We start from the raw sequence: 25,286 nt of genomic DNA on the forward strand, positions 1-25,286 counted from the left end.
CCCTACCTGCTGTTCTCCCAGTATTAGCCACCCTATCACACAGCACACCTTAGTACTCTGGATGAGGTAAGAAGGAAGTGGGTTTCTTTGGCAGCATCCTGCATAGCTGGGACAGGTGAGTTCTCATTCACAAGCTCTCACTTTCCCCAGCAGGAGAAATCATGGGCTGAAAAGTTGTCTCTTGGTACTGAGCTGTGTAGCCTTTGGGGGAGGGGTGATGCATGTAAATTGAAACTGTTCCTCTTACCCTTTTTGGATTTCTTTGCTTCAGTGGTATGCTGGAACTTCTCCACTAGACTCCACTAGACTTCTTCCTGGACTTCCACAAAGCTATCTTATCCATGAGTGATTGTCTAAATTGATGTTCTTTAGGAGGTATATGGTAGAAAACTCTTGTTCCACTATGATGATGACTTCCAGTAATTCACTTGTTAAGTGTCATTGTGACATTCATTCCAGGTATGGTGGCAACCAAATAAGTATCAGAAAAATGTGATTTGATGACATTTTTTAAAACTAGAATTTTAAAAAGTACATGTACATGCAAAATGTATTTATAAGGGAATTATTCTTTTGTTGTTAATAAGCAGTTGCTTAGAGAATTTCAGCTGGAATCATGGCACAATTTGATTTTATTTGGCTTCTATTTGTGCTATTGAAAGCAAAAGTCCCAAATTATAGCAATTGATTTAATATTTTTATGGATTAGATGCCAAATTTGACCTTCTAGGAGTTAAAGTGCTGAGATATGAGTAATAAGATAAGGTAAAACCTAAAACTGTAGATCAAAGACTTTTATTTCAATTTATACTTTTGTGTCAGAATCAAGTCATAGGAACCACAGATTTATTCTATTTGGCTAGCACTCTGCTTTTTTTTTTAATGAATATTAAACAATTTTATAGAAAATTGACTTAAGAAAACTTCAAAACAAGTGACCTTAAAACAATAAAAATGGAATAAGCAGCACAAAAATTTTGTGACAAAGAAAACACCAGTCCAAATTATTTCACCAAAATCATTATATTAGAGCTGATTCTTATTTTATACAAACTAAGAGAAAGAAAGTTAATAAATGGAATTAATGAGGATAAAAAGCAAAGATTAAAATACTTACAAAGATAATGTTCATTAAACATCATTTTTTCTTTTTCTTCAGGGCATACTATGTGCTAAACTTTGTTCTGTATGCTTGGAATTCAACAATGAACAAAACTCACAAAGAACCCCTTCATGGGATTAATAGTCAAATGTAGAGGAATATTGACAACAAACAATAAATATAATAGGCATTTAAAATATGTTAGAAAGTGATAAGTGCTATGGAGAAAATGAAAAAAATGGAGCACTAATGGGGATTAGAAATTCCATGTGTGTGTGTGTGTGTATGTAATTTAAAATAGGGTAATTCAATGTGGTCATTATTAAAACTTAAAGGAAGTAGCTATGCTACCTGCTAGAGCAGGCAGAAGAAACAGCAAATGCAAACCTTCTCAGGTGGGGGTGTGCCAGGAATGCTTGAAGAATTGCAAGAAGGCCATTGTTGTGGAATAAAGTTAGCAAGAAGAGAAGAATAAGAGATGATGTCAAAAATGCAGCAAGAATTGAATCCTGTAAGACCTTGTAGGCTAGGCCATTGGATAGAATTTGGCTTTTATTATGAATCAAATGGAAAAACACTGAAGATTTTGAACAGAAGACTGACAAGGAAACTTCTTGGCTTCTGTGTTTTTGTAAAACTCAAGGAGATCAAGGGAAGAAGTGGGGAGACCATTAATTGGGTACTGAAATAATCCAGGGATGTATAATGGTGTCTAGAACCAGAAAGTAATAGAAATGTGAGAACCAGTCAGATTCAGATATATATTGAAGGTGAGGCAAATAGAATATATAATTTATAAGGCTAATTCACATATGTTTACAGTTGTAAAATTTCTAAGTAAATTAGAAGTAATCCAACATTGTATAAAAAATATCAGGGACAAAAATTTCCCAAGTTAGGTGAAATACGTAAATTTACAGATCAAAGAAGCTCAGGAAAAGCAGGAAAAATTTAAAGATAAGCGCACTTACATCAGGTGATCTGTGTACATCTAATGTACAGTATGGGTAAGGAACAACTAATCTATGGAATGAGGCAGCAAGTCTGCAGTGCAGCTGGGGGTTAAGTGCTAAGCCCTGTGACTCAAAGTGTGGTCTGAGGACCAGCAGCACCTGCATCCTCCAGTTAGAAATGTAGAATCTCACACCCTACCTCAGATTTATGAAATAAAATATGTATTTGAATAAGACCCCCAAATGTTCTTGGGCACATTAAATTCTGAGAAGCATTAAGACACCTGAGCTCACTGCAGTCTTTGAATGGCTGGGTTAAGGCTATAATTAAAGGTATCTTCCTAGCCCTAATCTCCTCCACTTAACCAAGCAGCCTTCAATCTTAATTTAATTTTACTAGTGTGCCTCCCTAATGGAAAGAGACATTGCTTTATTACGATGCATTAAGTTGGATTTCAGATGAAAGCCAGACTTCTTCAAAAGTCTAAAAGAATTTTTTGAATAGGAAGAAAGCTTGTTCCATTACAGTGCCCATATACAATGGCTTTCAATTCCAGCTACATATTTAGAACTGCCCCAGGAGCTTTAAAATATACTGGTCCACACCAGATCTACTGAATTATAATTTCTGGGGGTGGAGCCACAGATTGGTATATTTTAAAGCTCTCTAGTGAATTCAGTGTGCAATTAGCTTTGAGAACCACTATGAATGAACTCTCAGTTTATTGACTTATATAACAATGCCTCCTTTAATCTGAATATAGTGGAGTCAGTATAGCTTTCAAGTTTATCTTCCTTGAAAACTGTTATCAATCACTTCATTAAAATTTATTAATCTGTATTATAAAATCAATTAAATATTTAGTACATGGTGAGGTGGTATGCATTTCATTCATCCTTATTTCATAGTTAACAGTTGATTGTCTTTTTTAAAATTTAAAGAGTATTTATTTATTTTCTTTCCAAGTTTTTATTCATTTATTCATTCATTCATTTTTTGGGAGAGAGTGTGAGCATGAGCAGGGGGGCAGGAGGAGGGGCCGGGATGAGCAGAGAGAGAGAGAAACTCAAGCAGGCTCCACACCCAGAGTGGAGCTTGATGCAGGGCTTTATCTCATGACCCTGAGATCATAACCTGAGCCGAAATCAAGAGTCAGATACTTAACTGACTAAACCACCCTGGTGCCCCCCGATTTTTTATTTAAATTCCAGTTGTTAACATTCAGTGTAATATTACTTTCAGGTGTAGAATTTAGTGATTCATCACTTACATACAACACCCAGTGCTCATCACAAGTGCCCTCCTTAATTCCCATCACCTATTTAACTCATCTCCCCCATCCACCTTCCCTCCAGTAATACTACGTTTGCTCTCTATAGTTAAGAGTCTGTTTCTTGGTTTGCCTCTCTTTTTTACTCCTATGTTCATTTATTTTGTTTCTTAAATTCCACATATGAGTGAAATCATATGGTATTTGTCTTTCTTGGACTAATTTATTTTACTTAGTATAATACTCTTTAGCTCCATTCACGTCATTGCAAATGGCAAGATTCCATTCTTTTTTATGGAGTAATATTTCATTATATATATATACATAGCACATCTTCTTTGTTCATTCATCAGTTGATGGACATTTGGGCTCTTTCCATAATTTGGTTATTGTTGATAATGCTGCTATAAACATCAGGGTGCATGTATCCTTTTGAATTAGTATTTTTGTATCCTATCCTTTGGGTAAATACCTAGTACTACAATTGCTGGATCATAGGGTAGTTATATTTTTAACTTCTTGAGGAAGCTCCATACTATTCTCCAGAGTGGCTGCATGAGTTTGCATTCCCACCAACAGTGTAAAAGGGTTCCCCTTTCTCTACATCTTCACCAACAATTGTTGTTTCCTGTGTTGTTAAATTTAGCCATTCTGACTGGTGTGTGGTGCTATCTTACGGTTTTGATTTGTATTTCCCTGATGATAAGTGATGTTGAGCTTCTTTTCATGTGTCTGTTGCCCATCTGTATGTTTTCTTTGGAAAAATGTCTACTCATGTCTCTGCCCATTTTTTAACAGTTGATTATATTAATAAAGTAATGACAAGCATATAACTAGTAATATCCAAATAATATTAATATTTAACTTTATGAAATAAAACATTTCATTTCACAGTGGTTTGCCTTGTTATATTTTTATGTAAAAATTCACTGTACCCCCTCAGTGCCTGCCAGCTAAATAGTACAGGGACATCTATAGGGTGCTATTTGACTGGAAGACAATAGCTGTCATTAAAAATCCATAAAATAGGGGCACCTGGGTGGCTCAGTTGGTTAAGTGTCTGACTCTTGATTTTGGCTCAGGTCATGATCTTAAAGTCATGAGATCAAGCCTACTGTAGGGCTCCACTCTGGACATGGAGTCTGCTTAAGATTCTCTCTCTACCTCTTCCACTACCCCTCATACTCCACGCCCCACTCATGCACACACACTCTCTCCCCCCTCTAAAAAAAAAAAAAAAAATCCATGAAATAGATATATCCCAATACAGTTTTCTGGGTAAGGGGCCAAAATTGCATTATCAGATGAAATGATAAACATAGACTACATTTTGTTCTTCAAACACAAGTTAGAAATGACTAGGAAATCAGATAACTAAGTGGAGTGGGTGAACATGTAACTTAGTTGAACAAAAGAAAGCATGTGACTTATATAAAGCAAGCAGGCTTAAGTCTAAATCACTGCCAAATACTTTTAAAAATAAACTCCACAAAGTATAAAAAAGCTGAATAATAAGCAGTTAAAACCACCGCTCAAATAGTTTTTATTTCCATCTTGAAAATGAAAGCTTCAAGCACAGAATTCCATTGTAAATTGAATTTGGTTAATCCTAAGTCATCTGTTTGATCCCTTAGATTTTTCATTTCTGAAGAAGTATTTGTCCTTTAAGAAAGCATTGCAAAAATTATTTATATAAGACCTTATTAACATATTGTTCAGAATGACATTTCCAAGTGCAAAGATAAATACAAATGCTATCAAAGACACACAGTCTTTGAGTTTACTGTGCTGACTTGTTGGGAAGAGCTCAACACAGATGCTAGAAGATTTCTTTTTAAACCTGACCTTCTCCAATCAGAACAGGTCTGACAACTGATGATTTAAAGTCTTAATTTATGTCATTAGGTAATATCAACATAAAATTCAAGAGACCTCAGGCTACAAATGATCTTATTTAAGAAAGTTTCCTCTTTTCTATTAGGCTTAGAGTCATTGTTATACCAAATCTTTAAGTTAAATGAGAGTCCTTAATGGCCTATGAAGAAAATCTATAACAGTAAATTATATCCAAATATAAAGTCATTATATATTTATGATTAAATGCTTAATAAATGATGAACCATTTAATTGAGAACAATCCCATTATGTGCACCTTAGAAACTTTTCTCATAAATCTGCTACGGAAATATCACCATTTTGCCATTTGTAAATCTTAGAAGCGAATCACATAGGAAAAAACAATGGTTTTGGACAGGTTTTGGGGAATGTAACAATCAGTTTAAATAGGTAGCTGTTTTTTACCCATTGGGCAATTATAGTTTATTTTGTTCTTTTACAGTTTTTAGAATAAGTAGAGCAGGCTCTGCTTCCATTAACTTTAAATGTCATGTTAAGAATGTATAATCAGATATTCAAAGGGCACAATTATGAACCATATGGAGGGTAGAGAAAATTGTTCAGGATTGGTACTGCCTCCAGACTTTTCGAGTAACCACTGGTATGACCTCAGGTTAAGTACTTCACTGATGTGGGCAGATGCCCCATCTTTAAAATCTGGAGGTTTGACTAGATCTACTCTAAGGTCACTTTCAGCTCTCAAAATAGCCTATGGCTTAAATTTTGGTTTAGTCATGATGTAGTGTGAAAAACTAACAAGATAATGTATTTTAATTTTGAATTCTGATTTCAAGAATACTTACAGTTAAGGCTGGTGGTCCTGGAGGTCCGGTATCTCCCTAAAATAGATTAAATAAAAGTTGCAGTTACTAATAATCTTTTCTTGCACATTTTATTTATAAGTTTTCTGAATGGATAGAAGCAATATGTAGATAAATTTTCAAGGAAAAAAATAGAATTTCATCTTGATAGGAGTCTCTGCACAAGTAAAAATATATCATGGGGTTTTAGCTCTCATCATATAAACATCACCTAGTGCACCCCCATGCTTTCTGCAGAATTTGTTTTGAAAAGCTAAAATAATCTAATTTTCTATTCTTTTGTCTACTAATCCAAAATTAGAAAGAATATCTCTTCAAATATGGTTACTTGCCAGTGGAGCAGCTGGGAAGTGTCACAACGACAGATAATTTTTCTGACAAAGTTAGTATGAGGATCAGCAGAAATAATAAGTGGATCTCCCCACTTCATACCTCCCAGCTGCAAGAAGCAGTCCCATTGCCTCTTATAAAGCTCTGCTAAATTGATATTGTACTTGCCATCAATTTTAAGAGGTTTTGCCTATATTTACATATTTTTAAATACCAAAATTGCTTTGCTGACCTACGTGAATACAAATTACCAGGTGTATATGTTGAGAAACTTTTCAAAATTGTTACAAAATGGCTCATCTGAAGTTTACTATTTTCTGATTTATATGTCACCTATATGCTTTATTGTATCAGGACCTCTATTTATTCAATAAGAACTCTTAATCATTAAGATCAAGCATCATTGCTGTAATGCTTTTTAGGTAGACATTATGGAGATCTTATACTTTGTGGCATGAAGCTCTGAGATGTGTTCTCATGTTGAGAGTATCTCTGTGACTTTTTCTTTTCTCATCTAACATAGTCACCTCAAAAGTTAAGACTTAGTATGGGGTAATCATTACTTTTTGGAACAATTGAATAAAAATAGCCAATACTCGTTAAGGAACATCGACATAGCTTAACTCGGTCACTGAGGACCAATTTGTAAGATCAATTTTAACATTGAGGTAAATATTGAAGCCAGACAAGGATTCCCAAATGTGTTGAGAATAGAGAACAAAACACAGGGTCAAACACCCACACATACAATTCTCAACAAACTGGGATCATCCTATGACCTTATTCTGAATGACTCTTGCTTTTAGTATTTCTAAATCTCTTTTCAAGGTCACTGCCAATATATCATTATAAAATGGCATGTGAGAAAAAGTGGCAGGAAATGAAGCATTCAGACTAAGACTGAGTTAGAAAGTTAACCTCCATCCCCCCCCCCCAAAGGCCACCTGCTTCACCATTATGGTAGCAGTTCAGTGCTATTGGCAAAGTTTCCTGATACAAAGCACAGTTGCTAATTTGGCAATGGAATAGCTAATACTGTTAAGTGAGAGAGAGAAAGCGAAATCTTATAAACACAAATTAATGTCAACTAGCAGTTGTGCATTTAGTCTCTTCAAACTAATTAAATGAACCAAAAGGCTTTTCTTCAGATGCTTTTAACATAACAGCCTTTGGTTAATTTCAACAAAAATTAATTTTTGGCAGTTTAATAGTATCACTGAAAAGTCCCTGCATACATTCTTAGGGTTTTCTTAAGAAAAACTGGCACTTCTCTGGGTGAATACGATACCTTTTCTCCTTTTGGGCCAGGTGGACCATGAGGACCCAAGTCACCTTTCAAACCCTGTACGAAGAATACAACCAATGTGATTTCTATACACAATTCACAGAAATGCTTGAATTTCTAACAAGTCATTAGTCACAAAATAAATCATAATTTACTGAACTCCCAAATCCCATTCTTCAGTTTGTAGTATAGAGAGAAAGAGAGACAACTGGCACTAAAATGATAAGCAACATCTGCGTTGTAGTGAGTACAGATACATTAAATCAGCGTGAGTCCTGAATACTGCATATTTGTGCAACTTCGCTTCCTGCTAAAATTACATTAATTCACCATCTGGGAGAACATCATTTAGATCTATATGAGCTTTTAAGTATCCACTTTGGATTAAATTTGTGGATGTTGTAAATACCTTTGATTTAGCATTGATTTGGCCTTTATAAAGCTTGCCAAAAAAATTCAAGAATTAAATAAAAAACATTTTTATGTTTCTATCAAGTAATCTAATTGTGGGGGAAAAATAAATGAAGGACATATTCTTTCCCTATCACTCACAGCCTGAAGCTACAATGTTGTCTCTTTCCTGTTTTAAAGTATGTTTTAGTTCTCTAATTCCTACTTTTTTTAAACCTGAATTTATAAAGATATTAAATGAAACCATATAAGACATAGACAAAGTATCAGATAAATATGTTCATGAGTTTTCTGGACTCTTGGGTGTTTCAGTGGGTATTTGGTTGATCAGACTCAGAAATGACAGCTCTCAGGAAGACCACGATAGATTTCACTGGAGTTCTACAGTTGAAGGTTTTCACAGTGTAAACAGAAAGAAAGTTAGATAGACACATCCTGACTGTGTGGTGAATAGAAAAAAAAAATATCTTCCTTCATCCTTGATTTAACACATTGGATGAGGGAAGAACAATAATGGAAAAAAGAAATATTCTGAAGCCATACAATGCATAGTATATCTAGACGTCTTACTTCTCTTGGCTGAGGGATCCATCTCTCACTGCACTGACATTTTGTAGTCAATAAATAAGGTCAAATGCCATCAGCTTTAACTACTTAATATAGAAGTCCATGAAGAATTTCAAGAAATGAAGGAAAACTGGATACTTAAAATAATCTTGTTGCAGAGGTTATGTGAAAACTGTAGTCTTACATCTTAAGAAAAAAAGACTTAACAGATGAAAACAGCACCTGATTGGCAAAAAACACTTCACAATTGTAGAAATACCTTTCAGGATAAAACTCATAGCTATGGGTCTTCCACTGTTACCTTGGAGTATTTATAGAAAAAGGATGAGTGAAAAAGTAAATTATATTTGAGATGTGATATTCTCTTTTTATTTGAAATATCCTTTCCTTCCTGAATAAGCAAAATGAGACTAGTCTGAATTGAGATGTGCTGTGAGTGTGAAACATGGATTTTTCAATGTTTAGTAAAAAAATGTAAAATAGCTCATTAATAATTTTTATAGTGATTATATATTCAAATGATAATATGTTGGATATATTTAATATATTAAAATTAGTTTCACCTGTTTTTACTTTTTTAATATGGCTACTGGAAAATATATTTATATTTGTCTTGAAATTATATCATATTTAGAAATATACTGTATAAGTATTATATTAAATAGATTCTATTTCTATTGGATAGTGCGACTTAGAAGGACAAAAACAAGAAGTTGACAAAGACTCTCCTTGATCAAACTTTAGTCAGACTCTTCTGAGTCCTCTTTTCGACTAAGCCTCAACCTTGTCCTCTGTCCTGTTCTGTCTTTGGCCTGCTTAGCCCAGTTTTAGCCAGAATCTTGCTCAGTCAGTTTAGAAAGAATCCCCCACTCTTGATATCAGATCAAGTTCCTCATCCCCCACCTCTGATGTGTAAGTGTTTGGCCTGCCTTTAGCAAGAATCCTATTAAGTCAGTTTTTCAAGAATCCTCCTACCCTTGAGGTCTGCTCTTAGTAATTTTTCATTCACTGAGCCCATCACTCTGTTGGGTATAAATCTCCCACCTGTCTTTGTTGTATTTGGAGTTGAGCTCAATTTCTCACCTCTACTGCAATACCCCTATTCCAATAGGTGTGAACAAAAAGTCCTCCTTACCATTTTAATAAGTGTGAGAATAGTTTTTCCCTAACAGGGTCAAGATTCCTGCCCTCAGGGAACTCATGTTATGAGAGGAGGGTGACTGCTGATAAACAGGACAACAGGCTGAATGTGATGAGTGAGAGGGAGAGAGCTACTATTTCAGTTGGGGTGATCAGAAAAGGCTTCTGTGTGGAGGGGACATTTGTTGTTTTAAAGGATCCAGCCATGCGATGATCCAGGGGGACGTATTGAGGTTAAAAGGCCCAGCAAGCACCAAAGCCTCCAGGGTGAACAGAACGTCGTGAGCGTGCAGACAAGGAACAGGAGATCCAGTCAAGTTTAGACAGAGGTCAATGCACAGAGAGAATTGCAGGCCATAGCAAGGAGGATGGGTTTTGTTCTAAGTGGGATGGGGAAACTACTTAAATGTTTCAAGCAGAGAAATGACATGATGTGGCTTGTTTCAAAAGATACCACTTTGGCCACAACGTGAAAATAGATTGTAGGCAATAGATTGTGGAAGCAGTGTTCCAGGCAAGAGCGCAGGGTGGCTGAGGTAGGGGGGGTGACCCTGGAGATGGAGAGCAGTGATCAGAGGCTGCACATACTGGGAAGAAGGACATGCAGATATGTTGGAAGAGGGGGCAAAGCAAAGGAGGTGCCAAGGCTTAAGTAAGTGATAGGACGTTGTACCATTTACTGTAGTTAATTAAAAAAGAGGTTTTCTTTCTGCTTCCTGGTATAACACTATCCAGAGAAAGACACATGAAGAAGAAATGGCTGAGAAAGACACCAAGTACCCATTTATTCAACAAATATTATTGAATATCTACAAATATATAAGACTAAACTCTGTATTCTATGAACATATGGATATGCAAATGTTATTTTTTTAAAAGGCAACATTAAACACAACATTCAGGAAAATGGTTAACTCTGGGGTGGGGCATGGAGTTACACTGAGTTCTAGGTACACTAGTGTTCCAGTTATTACTATGATTCATAATCATCACACATTATATGTTATACAAATATTATTTCTAGGTATAAAATAATACATTAAAATTTTTCCCAATATTCTTGCCTGACGAACTAACCCTAACTGCAACTTCTGGGAAGGAGTTATTGGCAAATGAATCAGCTAACCATCCTTGGTTCAATCAACCATGCTCAGGAAGCAGTGGGGGAATAACGCAACCAAATATAAGCTGATGTGAATATTGAGTGCTATTATGGAAGTATATAGCAAGTGTGAAGGGAACAGTTCCCAGGGAGGCCTAAATCTATTGGAGGTACTCAATATTCAGGAATGTGGAGTTTCAGGAGAGTCAGGAAAAGAGTGGCATTTTATCCAAAATCCTAAGATGTTCAAGCTTCCCTATAAAATAGGTATAAATAATAGTTATCTTGAAGGGTTGTTCTGAGAATCATAGGTTATAAAAACACTTAGTACATGGTAGGTACTTAATAAATGTTGCCTTTACTTTTCAAGTCCAAGTTTAAGGGATAATTAATAGTTCATTCTGTTCAGGTTTGTACTCAGTTTGATGGATATGGAACCACTGTGCTTTTAACTCACATACGATAAAATGCAATTGAGAAGTACTGCATTCATCAAGCTTCTACTTTTATGGTCATTGAAGTGGGCCCATGTAACTCATGTCCTCTTGTGACAAAGTACAATGTTTTTAAGGCCATGGCATCAGGCCATAGGCTCTGAGAAACAGATCAGTAATGCTTTTCTCAAGTGCAATTTTTCTCCTCATGTCACACTGGTGCTGCCATCAATGGTTATTGAGTACTGGGGAGAAAAAGATGCTGCATTCACCATAAAGCATAAAGAATCAAATGGAACAGACTATGAATTCAATATTGAATAAGATGGGAATCCATTATCAAGGTTCTCAATAAAATTCATGTATATAAAGATTCTCAAAAGCGCAGTAGTTGACTCTGTATGTTATGTGGAGACAGGAACTCTTATCTAAAGGCAAGATGAAAGCTGAAGAACAGTATTATATCTAGAACTATAAAAGCAGGCGGACTATGAAATTAATTTTATTGGAAGATCTACTCCTCATGGTATGTAGCATCTTTAAAAATCAGAAGATACAAAATATTTGTTCAAAAAATTTAACCCATCAATTAATTCTTCACCTCCTCTTCCCATTGACTGTATCTTGTTCCCTAGCGATGGCATAAGCTGTTGCCAGCTGATAGCTCAGCTTTGTGATTTCAATATATTTGTATTTAATAATAAAGATTACATTGGTATAAGGAGATTAACATGATTATTTTAGAAACATCAGATGCTGTAATTCTGATAAGGGATGTTTGATAGACAATAATAAAGATGCAGAGGAAGAGTCTAAACTCAGTGATTGAAATCAACTTTTCTAAGATTATACAACCCCATTAAAAAAACAAACAAATGAAATGTTATTTTTATTAGAGATAAATGTGTTCTATTTAACCCAGTTTCAAATAATAGTAAATGTTTATATAGTTCTTACTGTATGCGAGACACTGTTCTAAATGCTTTATGCATGATAACCCTGTTCACCCTCAAACACAGACAGACAAAAAAGCCCTGAAGTGTTATTATCTTCCCATTGTGCAAATGAAAAAAAAAAAAAGAAAGTGAGGCACAGAGGGAGTAAGTCATGTTCCAAGTAGTATGCAAAGTAGGGAGTGGCAGAGCTGGGATCTGAGCCCAGAAAGTCTGGCTTTAAAGGGTACATTAACAACTTTATAAGACACCCTCTCAAGTCTGTTATAAGATGCATTTGTTGAATATATCTCACAGTAGGTCACAACCGAAATCATTTAATTATAGACTCAAAAGTGTGTAAAATTGAGGTCTTGTATTTTGAAAGCTAAATTTTAGCAATTCAAATTTTTGACAATTTTAATATGTTTGGTATGCATTATTTAAACTATAAGGGAAATAGGAGCAGGTATTTAGTCTAATAACTTTAGTCCAATACTCTAATACCTTGAAGATCAATCCAAAGTTTACACACACATATACACTACCAAGGATGCATTTAGAAAGATATCAGACCAATTTTTTTTTTTTTTTTTGGTCCTAATGATTAAGAGCTGCTACATTAGTTGGTGAGCCTTTGGGATGCTAACCATTCTGCTCTTGCAAGACAGTCCCACATAACAAAGAACTGTCTTACCCAAAATGACAATAGTGTCCCACTGAGAAAGACTGAACTGCTGAATATTTCCCTGTAAATCAGGTTTACATTTTCCAAAGTGAGCTTGCCCATTTTTTGAAAAAGCTGGCACAGAAGAAATTATCAAAGGATACATTCACATCAAGATATTTGTAATATGCAAGAATAAAGACCATTAAAAAGGGCTTTTGAATTCATTTCATAGGAATATTAAATTCTTACAATTTTCATTGACTTGGAAAGTAGCTGGAATGAGCTGGCCCATTAAGTTTATTCACTTTGCGTTCTAACAGAATGTTTCTGAAGCTAGACTCTCCATCATGGCTTGACTTTAATTCAAATTGAAATCGCTATTATAATGCCCTTCATTCCCTAAGAATGTGTACCTGTGCTTACTGAAAGTCAGAGTGAACTGTCATAAATGCTGAATGATTTTAATTTGCACATTCAGTTTATTTTAGCACTGAAAAATAAGGAATGACAAGTGGGCATGATTTAATGGGGAAATAAGAGACTTTTCAGCCAAACATGTAGGGTTAAAAGCTGATTTTACCATTTTCTAAAAAAAAAAAAAAGTCGCTTAATTTCCCAACCCTTTATTTCTTGCCTCTGAAAATGGAGATGTTATAACCCCCTGCCCTAGCTAGCCCATAAAGCTAGAGTAGGGATCAAATTTCAAATTCCTTGTGAAAACAGTTTATGAATGATAACACATTATTAATAACACCAACACTAATGATGTAATAGCAGAGCATTTGATTCTTTATTCTTAGTGATAGAGGGAGGAAAAGGAGAATTTTCATTACTTTTTCTTATTTCTCCTTAGTCATGACCCCTGAATATATTTGGCAAAACTGAGGAAAGGAAAATAATATCATCTACATATTAATTAAGTAACCAAGTGAGAAAAGTTAATGTGCTTTGTCCTGCTTTATGATGTACCTAATGAGCTACATTAAACAATGATGGTGCGAAAGAAATGACAGCCCTGTGATTGGGGGGCATGCAAAGAACTCTTCCAAGATCCTCTCCAAGAGGAAAGGTCACACTGCCCACTACACTATGTGCTCTCCTAACAGGTTGGTCTTATTTGGATTTGGAACTCCTATAATGGCTGCTGGAACATCTGGGCATGTAGTAGGCACTCACATATATCTGTTTATCAACTGATTACTTCTAAAAAGCCAAACCACCTTACTTGAAGACGCCATAAGAAAAATTTCCAAATCTCTAAGTTAATGTAAGTAGATTTCAGAGTCCAACCCCTCAAATCTCCAGTTTTATTCAGGTGTTTGGATAAATCCCTCTCTATTTCAGTTACAAAGTTATCTTTTTTTAAGATTATTTATTTATTTGAGAGAGAGAGAGAGAGAGAGAGAGAAAGTGAGAGAGAGCATAAGCAGGGGAGAGGAGCAGACAGAGAGGAAAAGCAGATTCCCCTGCTGAGCAGGTAGCTGACAATGAAGCAGGGCTCCATCCCAGGACACAGGGTTCATGACCTGAGCCGAAGGCAGACACTTAACCCACTGAGCCAGCCGAGTGCCCCTCCATTGTTATCTTAATGAACTTCTAAAAATCTTCGTTTTGTTCCTCTATCTCAGGGAGCCCACATACATGCAGTTTGGTTATCTTTTGTAACACTATCGTTAATTTCCTTCAACACTCCTCTGTTTTTCACAAGTTAACATCCTTCCCATAATGAATGGTCAAATTCTTGAGCTATTTTTGAGTTTTCAATGCTATCTAGTACCAAACTGTATATATTTTACCACTATAATATCACTATCTATGTACTCCCTTCCATCTCTGTTATCCTACTTTAGGCTCTAATTCTATTTTTAAACTATTATAATACTTTCTCAGTTTTTAAAATTAAAACTTGGCAAATAATTATTGGGAACTTACTCTGAAAATATTCACTAAGTACTAAGGATTCCAAGAAATGGTCTTTGCTCTTGTGAAGAGTATGATGGAAAACACAAACCATAGGCAGAGGCCTAAATTTTATTGATTTTATAGAACACACAGTCAAACTAATCTTCATTTAAACACAGCTTGGATGTCAGAGGAAGGAGGGCAAACATCCTTGTATACAGCACCTTCCATACTCTGGCTCCAGCTGTAATCTGCTTTGTTATTTCTATATCTCCTTACCTGTAGCAGGAATTCCAAAAACCTGAATGGATGCTTTTCAAGTTTGTAATCTTAATAATCTCTTTGTATAAAATTATAGGACACCATAGTGATGGGGACCTTAGACTAGACTCTAAGCCCATCCTTTACAGACATAGAAGTGATTTTCTCAGCTAGGGACAGAACTGGGACACAGTGGGCTCCGGCTTTCCATTCCAGAACTCTTGCTATGATACCAGGTGCCTCCCCTGGTGGGGATGGGAAATGAATCAGATGCTCTGTTTAACTGTAGGCACCAACAATTGTGACAGCCAATGTCTTGATGCATTGTAAAGAGCTAGAGAAGATGCAGAGATTCCTAGGTACCAGTTCCCGTCCTCTTTAGAGAAAAATCACTTCAAAGGGGAAAGGAATAAGAATGAGGGTCATATTAAATATATAAATGGGGCTTCTCTGGAAGTAACAAGAGAGTAAATCTGTGGGGGGTCAGGACCTCAATCCAGTGTTGACTACAGGATTAATTACTGGGGTATTTCTCTTTTGGAGAAACCCCCTCCCCACACTCAGGTGTCCCTCTTTGTCCACAAGCCCCAGGGACTGCAATGATCAGCTTTCCTCCTCACTGTAGTGATCTGCTGCATACAAGATGGGTTTCATAATGCCTCTAAGGCATTAGGGGACCAAATCTAGTTTCCTTTTTTCTTTCATTCATAAAGCAAGTAGTGTAGTGTAGCACTTCAGAACTTTTCTAAAACATTTTTATGCAAGTTAAAAAGAAAACTATGGGAAAGAGTAATTCTCATGGTGGTCACTTTCCCCAGTAAAGTTAGTGTATCTATAGTAAATGGTGATTTTGATGACCAGAAAATTAGTCTATATTTCAGAGAACAACCCAGATTTGGGATAATTTTCAAGTTTCATCCTAAGAATCAAAGTGAAGCTCAGGGGATATGGGTGGGGGATGGGGACGGTCATCCTAAGATAAAAAGAGGAGATGCTAGGACATCAGGATGTTACAGGTAATAGTAGCCCTGACGCTGATGACCTGGTGCAGTGGAAGGGCAGAAACACAGAAATTTAAGTCTCCCCTCCTCTTCTCCCCTTCTTTTCATCACTGCAATCCCACCCATGCAGATCCTTCAGTAGATGGAACTTTGGTATAAGATGAAGAGCGACCCTGGATAAGAACACAGACCACATGAGAATGTATGTAAGAAGAAAAAAGAGGAAGACCAGAAAAAAATTCAATCCAGAAAGAACAAAAAAGAAAGCGCTGTTAAGGATGACACAATATGAAATATGTAAACCCAAGGAACGACCCATAATGACAATAAAAACACCGAGCCATTTAAAAAACTGCCTTGAGGGGTGCCTGGGTGGCTCAGTCAGTTAAGCGGCTGCCTTCAGCTCAGATCATGATCCTGGGGTCTTGGGATCAAGCCCCACATCAGGTTTCCTGCTCAGTGGGGAGTCTGCTTCTCCCTCTGCCTCTGACCCTCCTCCCTGCTTGTGTTCTTTCTCTGTTTCAAATAAATAAATAAATAATTTAAAAATTTTTTTAAATGCCTTGATTCTGGATTTTGCCTTGATTGTGGTTAGTTCTTCCATGGATAGTAAAGTCTTAATACCCTTAGACAGTCAACATATTTCCGTGGCAAAATGTAAACAGAATATTAGAAAAAAAAATGTTAGGCTTACATTTTGTCCATTAATGCCAGCCAGGCCTGGATCTCCTTTTTCTCCTTGTTCACCCTAGAAAGAAACAATTTATACAATGAAAAATGTTATAGCCTGAGAACCTGTACTAAGAAAAAACAAGAGCGTTACATTGTCGGGGCATTTATAACAATGTGATTACTTTGCTAATCCCTTGAAAGAAACATTTATTAAAAAACAATTCTGAGTCCTAAAACCAAAGAGAAGTTTAAAGGTTCAAAGAAAATCTGTATAAAAATGATTAAATGGTAGAAATAGAACAAGGATTATTTATTTTCTTCTATAAGCAACAAAGAACTTTCTGGAGGGCAATTTGGCAATATATATCAAGAGTCTTAAATCTGTTCATTTAATTTGGCCCAGTAATTCTGCTTCCAAGAATGTATCCTAGGGAAATAATCAGAGATGAAAAGTTTTAAGCACTAAATTGTAGAGTGCAATGCTATTTATAGCAGTAAAAAAGAGACATATCCTAAATGTCCAATAATAGGGAACTGATTAAATAAATTATGGTATATAAATATAATGCTATAGAATGCAACCATTAAAATCATGTTTATGAATTTTACTTTATACTACAGGAAAATCCTTACGATGTAAAAAGTAAGATACAATTAAGGGATTGACAAATTCAATGAATAAATGTTAACAAGTACCTTTTTTTTAACTTTAAAACTACAAATGTTCAAAATGACCATTTATACCAATTGTTTATGATACATACCCATAGTGACATATATTTTTGATTATCATCTGAAAGATGTATACTTTTATTGGCAAATGCTGCACATGTCTAACATTATTCAAAACAATTAAATACCTGTTTACCTATGCATCTACCTACCTACTTACCTACCAACTTATGTATCCACCTACTATGGGTCTTAGAAACAATACTGGAAGAAGACAAACCAGAACAATAGAAGTGGTTAATCTATGGATTCTGTGATTATGGGTGATTTTTTTTTCCTTCACTATGTTCTTCTTTTTCAATTTTTTTAAAACAATAAATATATCTTAGCTCTATAATCAGTAAAACGTCTAAAAATAAAAGAATATATTATGCATATAAAGAACTCATCCAAGTTGCCAGGTCTATCATGTAACACAGTGTGTGTGTATATGCATGTATGTAGTAGTATTTGTAGTAATCTCTGCTTTGTGCCCCTAGGATGATTTTTATCCTCTTTTTTATTCTGTTGTTCCCCTTCCTTCATTTTTTTCTTACAATGAACACTATTATTTTTATATGCAAAAAAAACCTAAAGAAAAGCATCTGACTTCATGAGAAATACATTAATACTAACAATAATACTCTGTATTATTACATCTAAGACTTTGTATTCATCCAAGACTATGTATTACTACAATATTGAAATCATCTAAGACTATGTATTATTATTATATCATCTAACACTATGTATTATTATACTATTGAAAACACAAGATATGAAGTAAAAAAACTTAATACTGGAATATAAGAAATATATATAAGACGAGGATAAACAAAAGTGTATACAAACACATTCAGTGAAATAGGTTCAAGTTAGAATAAAGCTGAAAATTTTAAACTGAAAATGGAAGGGCAAGGAAATACTCTAGAGCTATGCTGTTCAATGTGGTAGCCACCAGCCACACGTGGCTATTTACATTTAAATTAATTAAGATTAAATTAAATCAGGGGAGGAGCTAGATGGTGGAGGAGTAGGAGACCTAGATTTTGTCTGGTCCCAGAAATTCAGCTGGATAGGGATCAAACCATTCTGAACACCCACAAACTCAACAGGAGATCGAAGAGAAGAATAGCAGCAACTCTCTGAACAGAAAAGCGACCACTTTCTGGAAGGTAGGACGTGCGGAGAAGTGAATCCAAGGCGATATTCGGGAGGATAGACAGCGGGGGAGGGGGCCTCCGTCAGCCGCTACTGGCAAGTGATAGAGCCGTGGAGCACAAAACTGGAACTTTTAGAAGTCTGCTCGGCGGAGGGACGTCGCTCCAGTGGCTAAGCGGGGGGTGGAACCCTCGCGGGACAGTGTGGTCTCAGGACCCTCGGAGTCACAGAAAGACCGGGGGTGCCTGAGTGCGGCAGAGCTCCCAGGTATCAGAGCAGGGAAGCCGGCTGCAGAGACGGAGCCCAGGCGCAGGCTCTCAGCTCGGGGTTGCCATAAACCGTGATCCGCGGCACAGTCGGGCCACTGCTCCTCCAGCAGGGACCCAACAAGCGGCAGATCCGGGGAGACTCCCCTTCCTCCCCTGGGAGGAGCGGCATGGGAGCGCACCGCAGGGATCTGCTGGGTTTGGAGACTCCACACGGGGTCGTGTACCAGAGATAGAAACGCTCGGTCACAGGCCAGGTGAGCACGGAGTGCGGCCGGACACCAGGGAGACAGGAGTGACTGACTGCTTTACTCTGGGAGCTCACTGAGGAGCGGGGCCCTGAGTTCTTGGCTCCTCTGGGGCGGAGATTGGGAGGGCGCCATTTTCACTCTCATCCTCCAAAGCTGTACGGAAAGCTTGCAGGGAACAAAAGCTCCCTAGGGCAAACCTGAGCAGATTTACTTAGCCCAGACTGGCAAGGGCGGGGCAATTCCGCCTCCGGCAAAGACATTTCGGAACCACGGCAACAGACGCCTCCCCCAGAAGATCAGCGAGAACAGCCAGCCAAGACCAAGTTTACCCATCAATGAGAACGGCAGAACTCCAGCGCTAGGGGAATACTGCACATAAAATTCATGGCTTTTCCCCATGATTCTTTAGTCCTTCAAAGTTAATTTTTTTAATTTTCTTTTTTTTTAATTTTTCTTTTTCTCTTTTTCAACCAATATCTTATCAATCCCTTTTTTTAAAAAATCTTTTTCATTTTTAGAGTCATATTCTATCCCTTCATAGTAGTTAACCTTATTTTTGGTATATATATATAAGTTGTTCTCTCTTTAAAATTTTGGGATACAGTTTCTTCTAACAGACCAAAATATACCCTAAATCTCTAGTGTATGGCTTTGTTCTAGTCCTCTGCCTGATCACATTCTCTCTCTTTTTTTCTTAAAATCCTCTTCTTTCTTTTTTCAACCAACTTCTTATCTTATCAATTCCTTTTATAAAATCTTTTATAATTTTCATCTTTACAATCATATTCCATCCCTTCATCATATTTGCCCTTTTTTTTTGTACATATAGAAGTTTTTCTTTCTTTAAAATTTTGGGAGGCACTTTCTTATAACAGACAAAAATACACCCAAAATCTAGTGTGTGGCACTGATCTATGCACCAGCCTGATCATATTTGAGCATGTTCTGTGTTTTTTCTTCTTTGTTTTTTGTTTGTTGTTGTTTTTTTTGTTTAACTTTTCTTTTTCTTTCTTTTTTTTTCCTTTTTCTTCCTTTCCCTTTCTTTTCCTCTGGTTTCAGGTCTCTTCTGATTTGTTTAGTGTATATTTTTCTGGGGTCGTTGTTACCCTGTTAGCATTTTGTTCTCTCATTCATCTATTCTCCTCTAGACAAAATGACAAGATGGAAAAAATCACCTCAAAAAAAAGAACAAGAGGCAGTACCGACTGCCAGGGACCTAATCAATACAGACATTAGTAAGATGTCAGAACTAGAGTTCAGAATGACGATTTTAAAGATACTAGCTGGGCTTGAAAAAAGCATGGACGATATTAGAGAAACCCTTTCTAGAGAAATAAAAGAACTAAAATCTAACCAAGTTGAAATCAAAAAGGCTATTAATGAGGTGCAATCACAAATGGAGGCTCTAACTTCTAGGATAAATGAGGCAGAAGAGAGAATTAGTGCTATAGAAGACCAAATGATGGAAAATAAAGAAGCTGAGAAAAAGAGAGAGAAATAACTACTGGATCACGAGGGCAGAATTCGAGAGATAAGTGATACCATAAGACGAAACAATATTAGAATAATTGGGATCCCAGAAGAAGAAAGAGAGGGGCAGAAGGTATATTGGAGCAAATTATAGCAGAGAACTTCCCTAATTTGAGGAAGGAAACAGGCATCAAAATCCAGGAGGCACAGAGAACCCCCCTCAAAATCAATAAAAATAGGTCAACACCCCGACATCTACTAGTAAAACTTACAAGTCTCAGAGACAAAGAGAAAATCCTGAAAGCAGCTCGGGAGAAGAGATCTGTAACCTACAATGGTAGAAACATTAGATTGGCAACAGACCTATCCACAGAGACCTGGCAGGCCAGAAAGGACTGGCATGATATATTCAGAGCACTAAATGAGAAAAATATGCAGCCAAGAATACTATATCCAGCTAGGCTGTCATTGAAAATAGAAGGAGAGAGAAAAAGCTTCCAGGACAAACAAAAACTAAAGGAATTTGCAAACACGAAACCAGCCCTCCAAGAAATATTGAAAGGGGTCCTCTAAGCAAAGAGAGAGCCTAAAAGCAACATAGACCAGAAAGGAACACAGACGATATACAGTAACAGTCACCTTACAGGCAATACAATGACACTAAATTCATAACTTTCAATAGTTACCCTGTATGTAAATGGGCTAATGCCCCAATCAAAAGACACAGGCTATCAGATTGGATAAAAAAACAAGACCCATTGATATGCTGTCTGCAAGAGACTCATTTTAGACCCAAAGGCACCCCCAGATTGAAAGTGAGGGGGTGGAAAACCATTTACCATGCTAATGGACACCAAAAGAAAGCTGGGGTGGCAATCCTTATATCAGACCAATTAGATTTTAAACCAAAGACTATAATAAGAGATGAGGAAGGACACTATATCCTACTTAAAGGGTCTATCCAACAAGAAGATCTAACAATTGTAAATATCTATGCCCCTAACATGGGAGCAGCCAATTATATAAGCCAATTAATAACAAAAGCAAAGAAACACAGCGACAACAATACAATAATAGTGGAGGATTTTAACACCCCCCTCACTGAAATGGACAGATCATCTAAGCAAAGGATCAACAAGGAAATAAAGACCTTAAATGACTCACTGGACCAAATGGACTTCACAGATATATTCAGAACATTCCATCCCAAAGCAACAGAATACACATTCTTCTCTAGTGCCCGTGGAACATTCTCCAGAATAGATCACATCCTAGGTCACAAATCAGGTCTCAACCGGTACCAAAAGATTGGGATCATCCCCTGCATATTTTCAGACCACAATGCTTTGAAACTAGAACTCAATCACAAGAGGAAAGTCGGAAAGAACTCAAATACATGGAGGCTAAAGAGCATCCTACTAAAGAATGAAAGGGTCAACCAGGAAATTAAAGAAGAATTAAAAAAATTCATGGAAACCAATGAAAATGAAAACACAACTGTTCAAAATCTTTGGGATGCAGCAAAGGCAATCCTAAGAGGAAAGTATATAGCAATACAAGCCTTTCTCAAGAAACAAGAAAGGTCTCAAATACACAAGCTAACCCTACACCTAAAGGAGCTGGAGAAAGAACAGCAAATAAAGCCTAAACCCAGCAGGAGAAGAGAAATCATAAAGATCAGAGCAGAAATCAATGAAATAGAAACCAAAAGAACAGTAGAACAGATCAATGAAAGTAGGAGCTGGTTCTTTGAAAGAATTAACAAGATTGATAAACCCCTGGCCACACTTATCAAAAAGAAAAGAGAAATGACCCAAATAAATAAAATCATGAACGAAAGAGGAGAGATCACAAGTAACACCAAAGAAATACAAACAATTATAAGAACATATTCTGAGCAACTATACGCCAGCAAATTAGATAATCTGGAAGAAATGGATGCATTCCTAGAGATGTATCAACTACCAAAACTGAACCAGGAAGAAATAGAAAACCCGAACAGACCTATAACCATTAAGAAAATTGAAGCAGTCATCAAAAATCTCCCAACAAACAAAAGCCCAGGGCCAGATGGCTTCCCAGGGGAATTCTACGAAACATTTAAAGAAGAATTAATACCTAATCTTCTGAAACTGTTCCAAAAAATAGAAATGGAAGGAAAACTTCCAAACTCATTTTATGAGGCCACCATTACCTTGATCCCAAAACCAGACAAAGACCCTATCAAAAAGGAGAATTACAGACCAATATCCTTGATGAACATGGATGCAAAAATTCTCACCAAAATACTAGCCAATAGGATCCAACAGTACATTAAAAGGATTATTCACCACGACCAAGTGGGATTTATCCCTGGGCTGCAAGGTTGGTTCAACATCCGCAAATCAATCAATGTGATACAATACATTAGTAAAAGAAAGAACAAGAACCATATGATCCTCTCAATAGATGCAGAACAAGCATTTGACAAAATACAGCATCCTTTCTTGATCAAAACTCTTCAGAGTGTAGGGATAGAGGGTACATACCTCAATATCATAAAAGCCACCTATGAAAAACCCACAGCGAATATCCTTCTCAATGGGGAAAAACTGAGAGCTTTCCCCCTAAGGTCAGGAATATGGCAGGGATGTCCACTATCACCACTGCTATTCAACATAGTATTAGAAGTCCTAGCCACAACAATTAGACAACAAAAATAAATAAAAGGCAACCAAATTGGCAAGGAAGAAGTCAAATTCTCACTCTTTGCAGATGATATGATACTTTATGTGGAAAACCCAAAAGACTCCACCCCAAAACTGCTAGAACTCATACAGGAATTCAGTCAAGTGGCAGGATATAAAATCAATGCACAGAAGTCAGTGGCATTCCTATACACCAACAACAAGTCAGAAGAAAGAGAAATTAAGGAGTCGATCCCATTTACAATTGCACCCAAAACCATAAGATACCTAGGAATAAATCTAACCAAAGAGGCAAAGGATCTGTACTCAGAAAACTATAAAATACTCATGAAAGAAACTGAGGAAGACACAAAGAAATGGAAAAACGTTCCATGCTCATGGATTGGAAGAACAAATATTGTGAAGATGTTAATGCTACCTAGAGCAATCTACACATTCAATGCAATCCCCATCAAAATACCATCCACTTTTTTCAAAGAAATGGAACAAGTAATCCTAAAATTTGTATGGAACCAGAAAAGACCCCGCATAGCCAGAGGAATGTTGGAAAAGAGAAGCAAAGCTGGTGGCATCACAATTCCGGACTTACAGCTCTATTACAAAGCTGTCATCATCAAGACAGTATGGTACTGGCACAAAAACAGACACATCGATCAATGGAACAGGATAGAGAGCCCAGAAATGGACCCTCAACTCTATGATCAACTCATCTTCGACAAAGCAAGAAAGAATGTCCAATGGAAAAAAGACAGTCTCTTCAACAAATGGTGTTGAGAAAATTGGACAGCCACATGCAGAAGAATGAAACTGGACCATTTCCTTACACCACACACAAAAATAGACTCCAAATGGTTGAAAGACCTCAATGTGAGACAGGAGTCCATCAAAATCCTAAAGGAGAACACAGGCAGCAACCTCTTCGACCTCAGCCGCAGCAACTTCTTCCTAGAAACAGTGCCAAAGGCAAAGGAAGCAAGGGCAAAAATGAACTATTGGGACCTCATCAAGATAAAACGCTTTTGCACAGCAAAGGAAACCATCAACAAAACCAAAAGACAGCCGACAGAATGGGAGAAGATATTTGCAAATGACATATCAGATAAAGGGCTAGTATCCGAAATCTGTAAAGAACTTATCAAACTCAACCCCCAAAGAACAAATGATCCAATCAAGAAATGGGCAGAAGACATGAACAGACATATTTCCAAAGAAGACATCCAAATGGCCAACAGACACATGAAAAAGTGCTCAACACCGCTCGGCATCAGGGAATTCCAAATCAAAACCTCAATGAGATACCACCTCACACCAGTCAGAATGGCTAAAATTAACAAGTCAGGAAACGACAGATGTTGGTGGGGATACGGAGAAAGGGGAACCCTCCTACACTGTTGGTGGGAATGCAAGCTGTTGCAGCTACTCTGGAAAACAGTATGGAGGCTCCTCAAAAAGTTGAAAAGAGAGCTACCATATGACCCAACCATTACACTACTGGGTATTTACCCCAAAGATACAAATGTAGTGATCTGAAGGGGTATGTGCACCCCAGTGTTTATAGCAGCAATATCCACAATAGCCAAACAATGGAAAGAGCCAAGATGTCCATCGACAGATGAATGGATAAAGAAGAAGTGGTATATATATACAATGGAATATTATGCAGCCATCAAAAGGAATGAAATCTTGCCATTTGCAATGACGTGGGTGGAACTGGAGGGTATTATGCTGAGCGAAATAAGTCAATCAGAGAAAGACATATATCCTATGATCTCACTGATATGAGGAATTCTTAATCTCAGGAAATAAACTGAGGGTTGCTGGAGTGGTGGGGGGTGAGAGGGATGGAGTGGCTGGGTGATAGACATTGGGGAGGGTATGTGCTATGGTGAGCGCTGTGAATTGTGTAAGACTGTTGAATCACAGACCTGTACCTCTGAAACAGATAATATATTATATGTTAAAAAAAAAAAAAGAAAAAGAAGAAGAAGAA

The 25,286-nt window shown here is 36.8% G+C and overlaps 1 protein-coding gene across 8 annotated transcripts in view; it reads right to left on the minus strand.

The window, feature by feature from the left end:
* The window catches only part of COL19A1 (collagen type XIX alpha 1 chain), a 324,092-nt gene that overhangs the window by 165,383 nt on the left and 133,423 nt on the right, over nucleotides 1-25,286 (minus strand). For all 8 annotated transcript variants that reach the window (XM_032409538.1, XM_032409537.1, XM_032409544.1 and 5 more), the window contains 3 exons: nucleotides 16,773-16,826; nucleotides 7,662-7,715; nucleotides 6,026-6,061 (listed from right to left, as the gene is read on the minus strand). In XM_032409538.1, the coding sequence (XP_032265429.1) occupies nucleotides 6,026-6,061; nucleotides 7,662-7,715; nucleotides 16,773-16,826 (144 nt within the window). The remainder of the gene's footprint in view (nucleotides 1-6,025; nucleotides 6,062-7,661; nucleotides 7,716-16,772; nucleotides 16,827-25,286) is intronic.

The sequence above is a fragment of the Phoca vitulina genome, unplaced genomic scaffold, assembly GCF_004348235.1.
Source record: "Phoca vitulina isolate PV1807 unplaced genomic scaffold, GSC_HSeal_1.0 scaffold11, whole genome shotgun sequence".
NCBI lineage: Eukaryota > Metazoa > Chordata > Mammalia > Carnivora > Phocidae > Phoca > Phoca vitulina.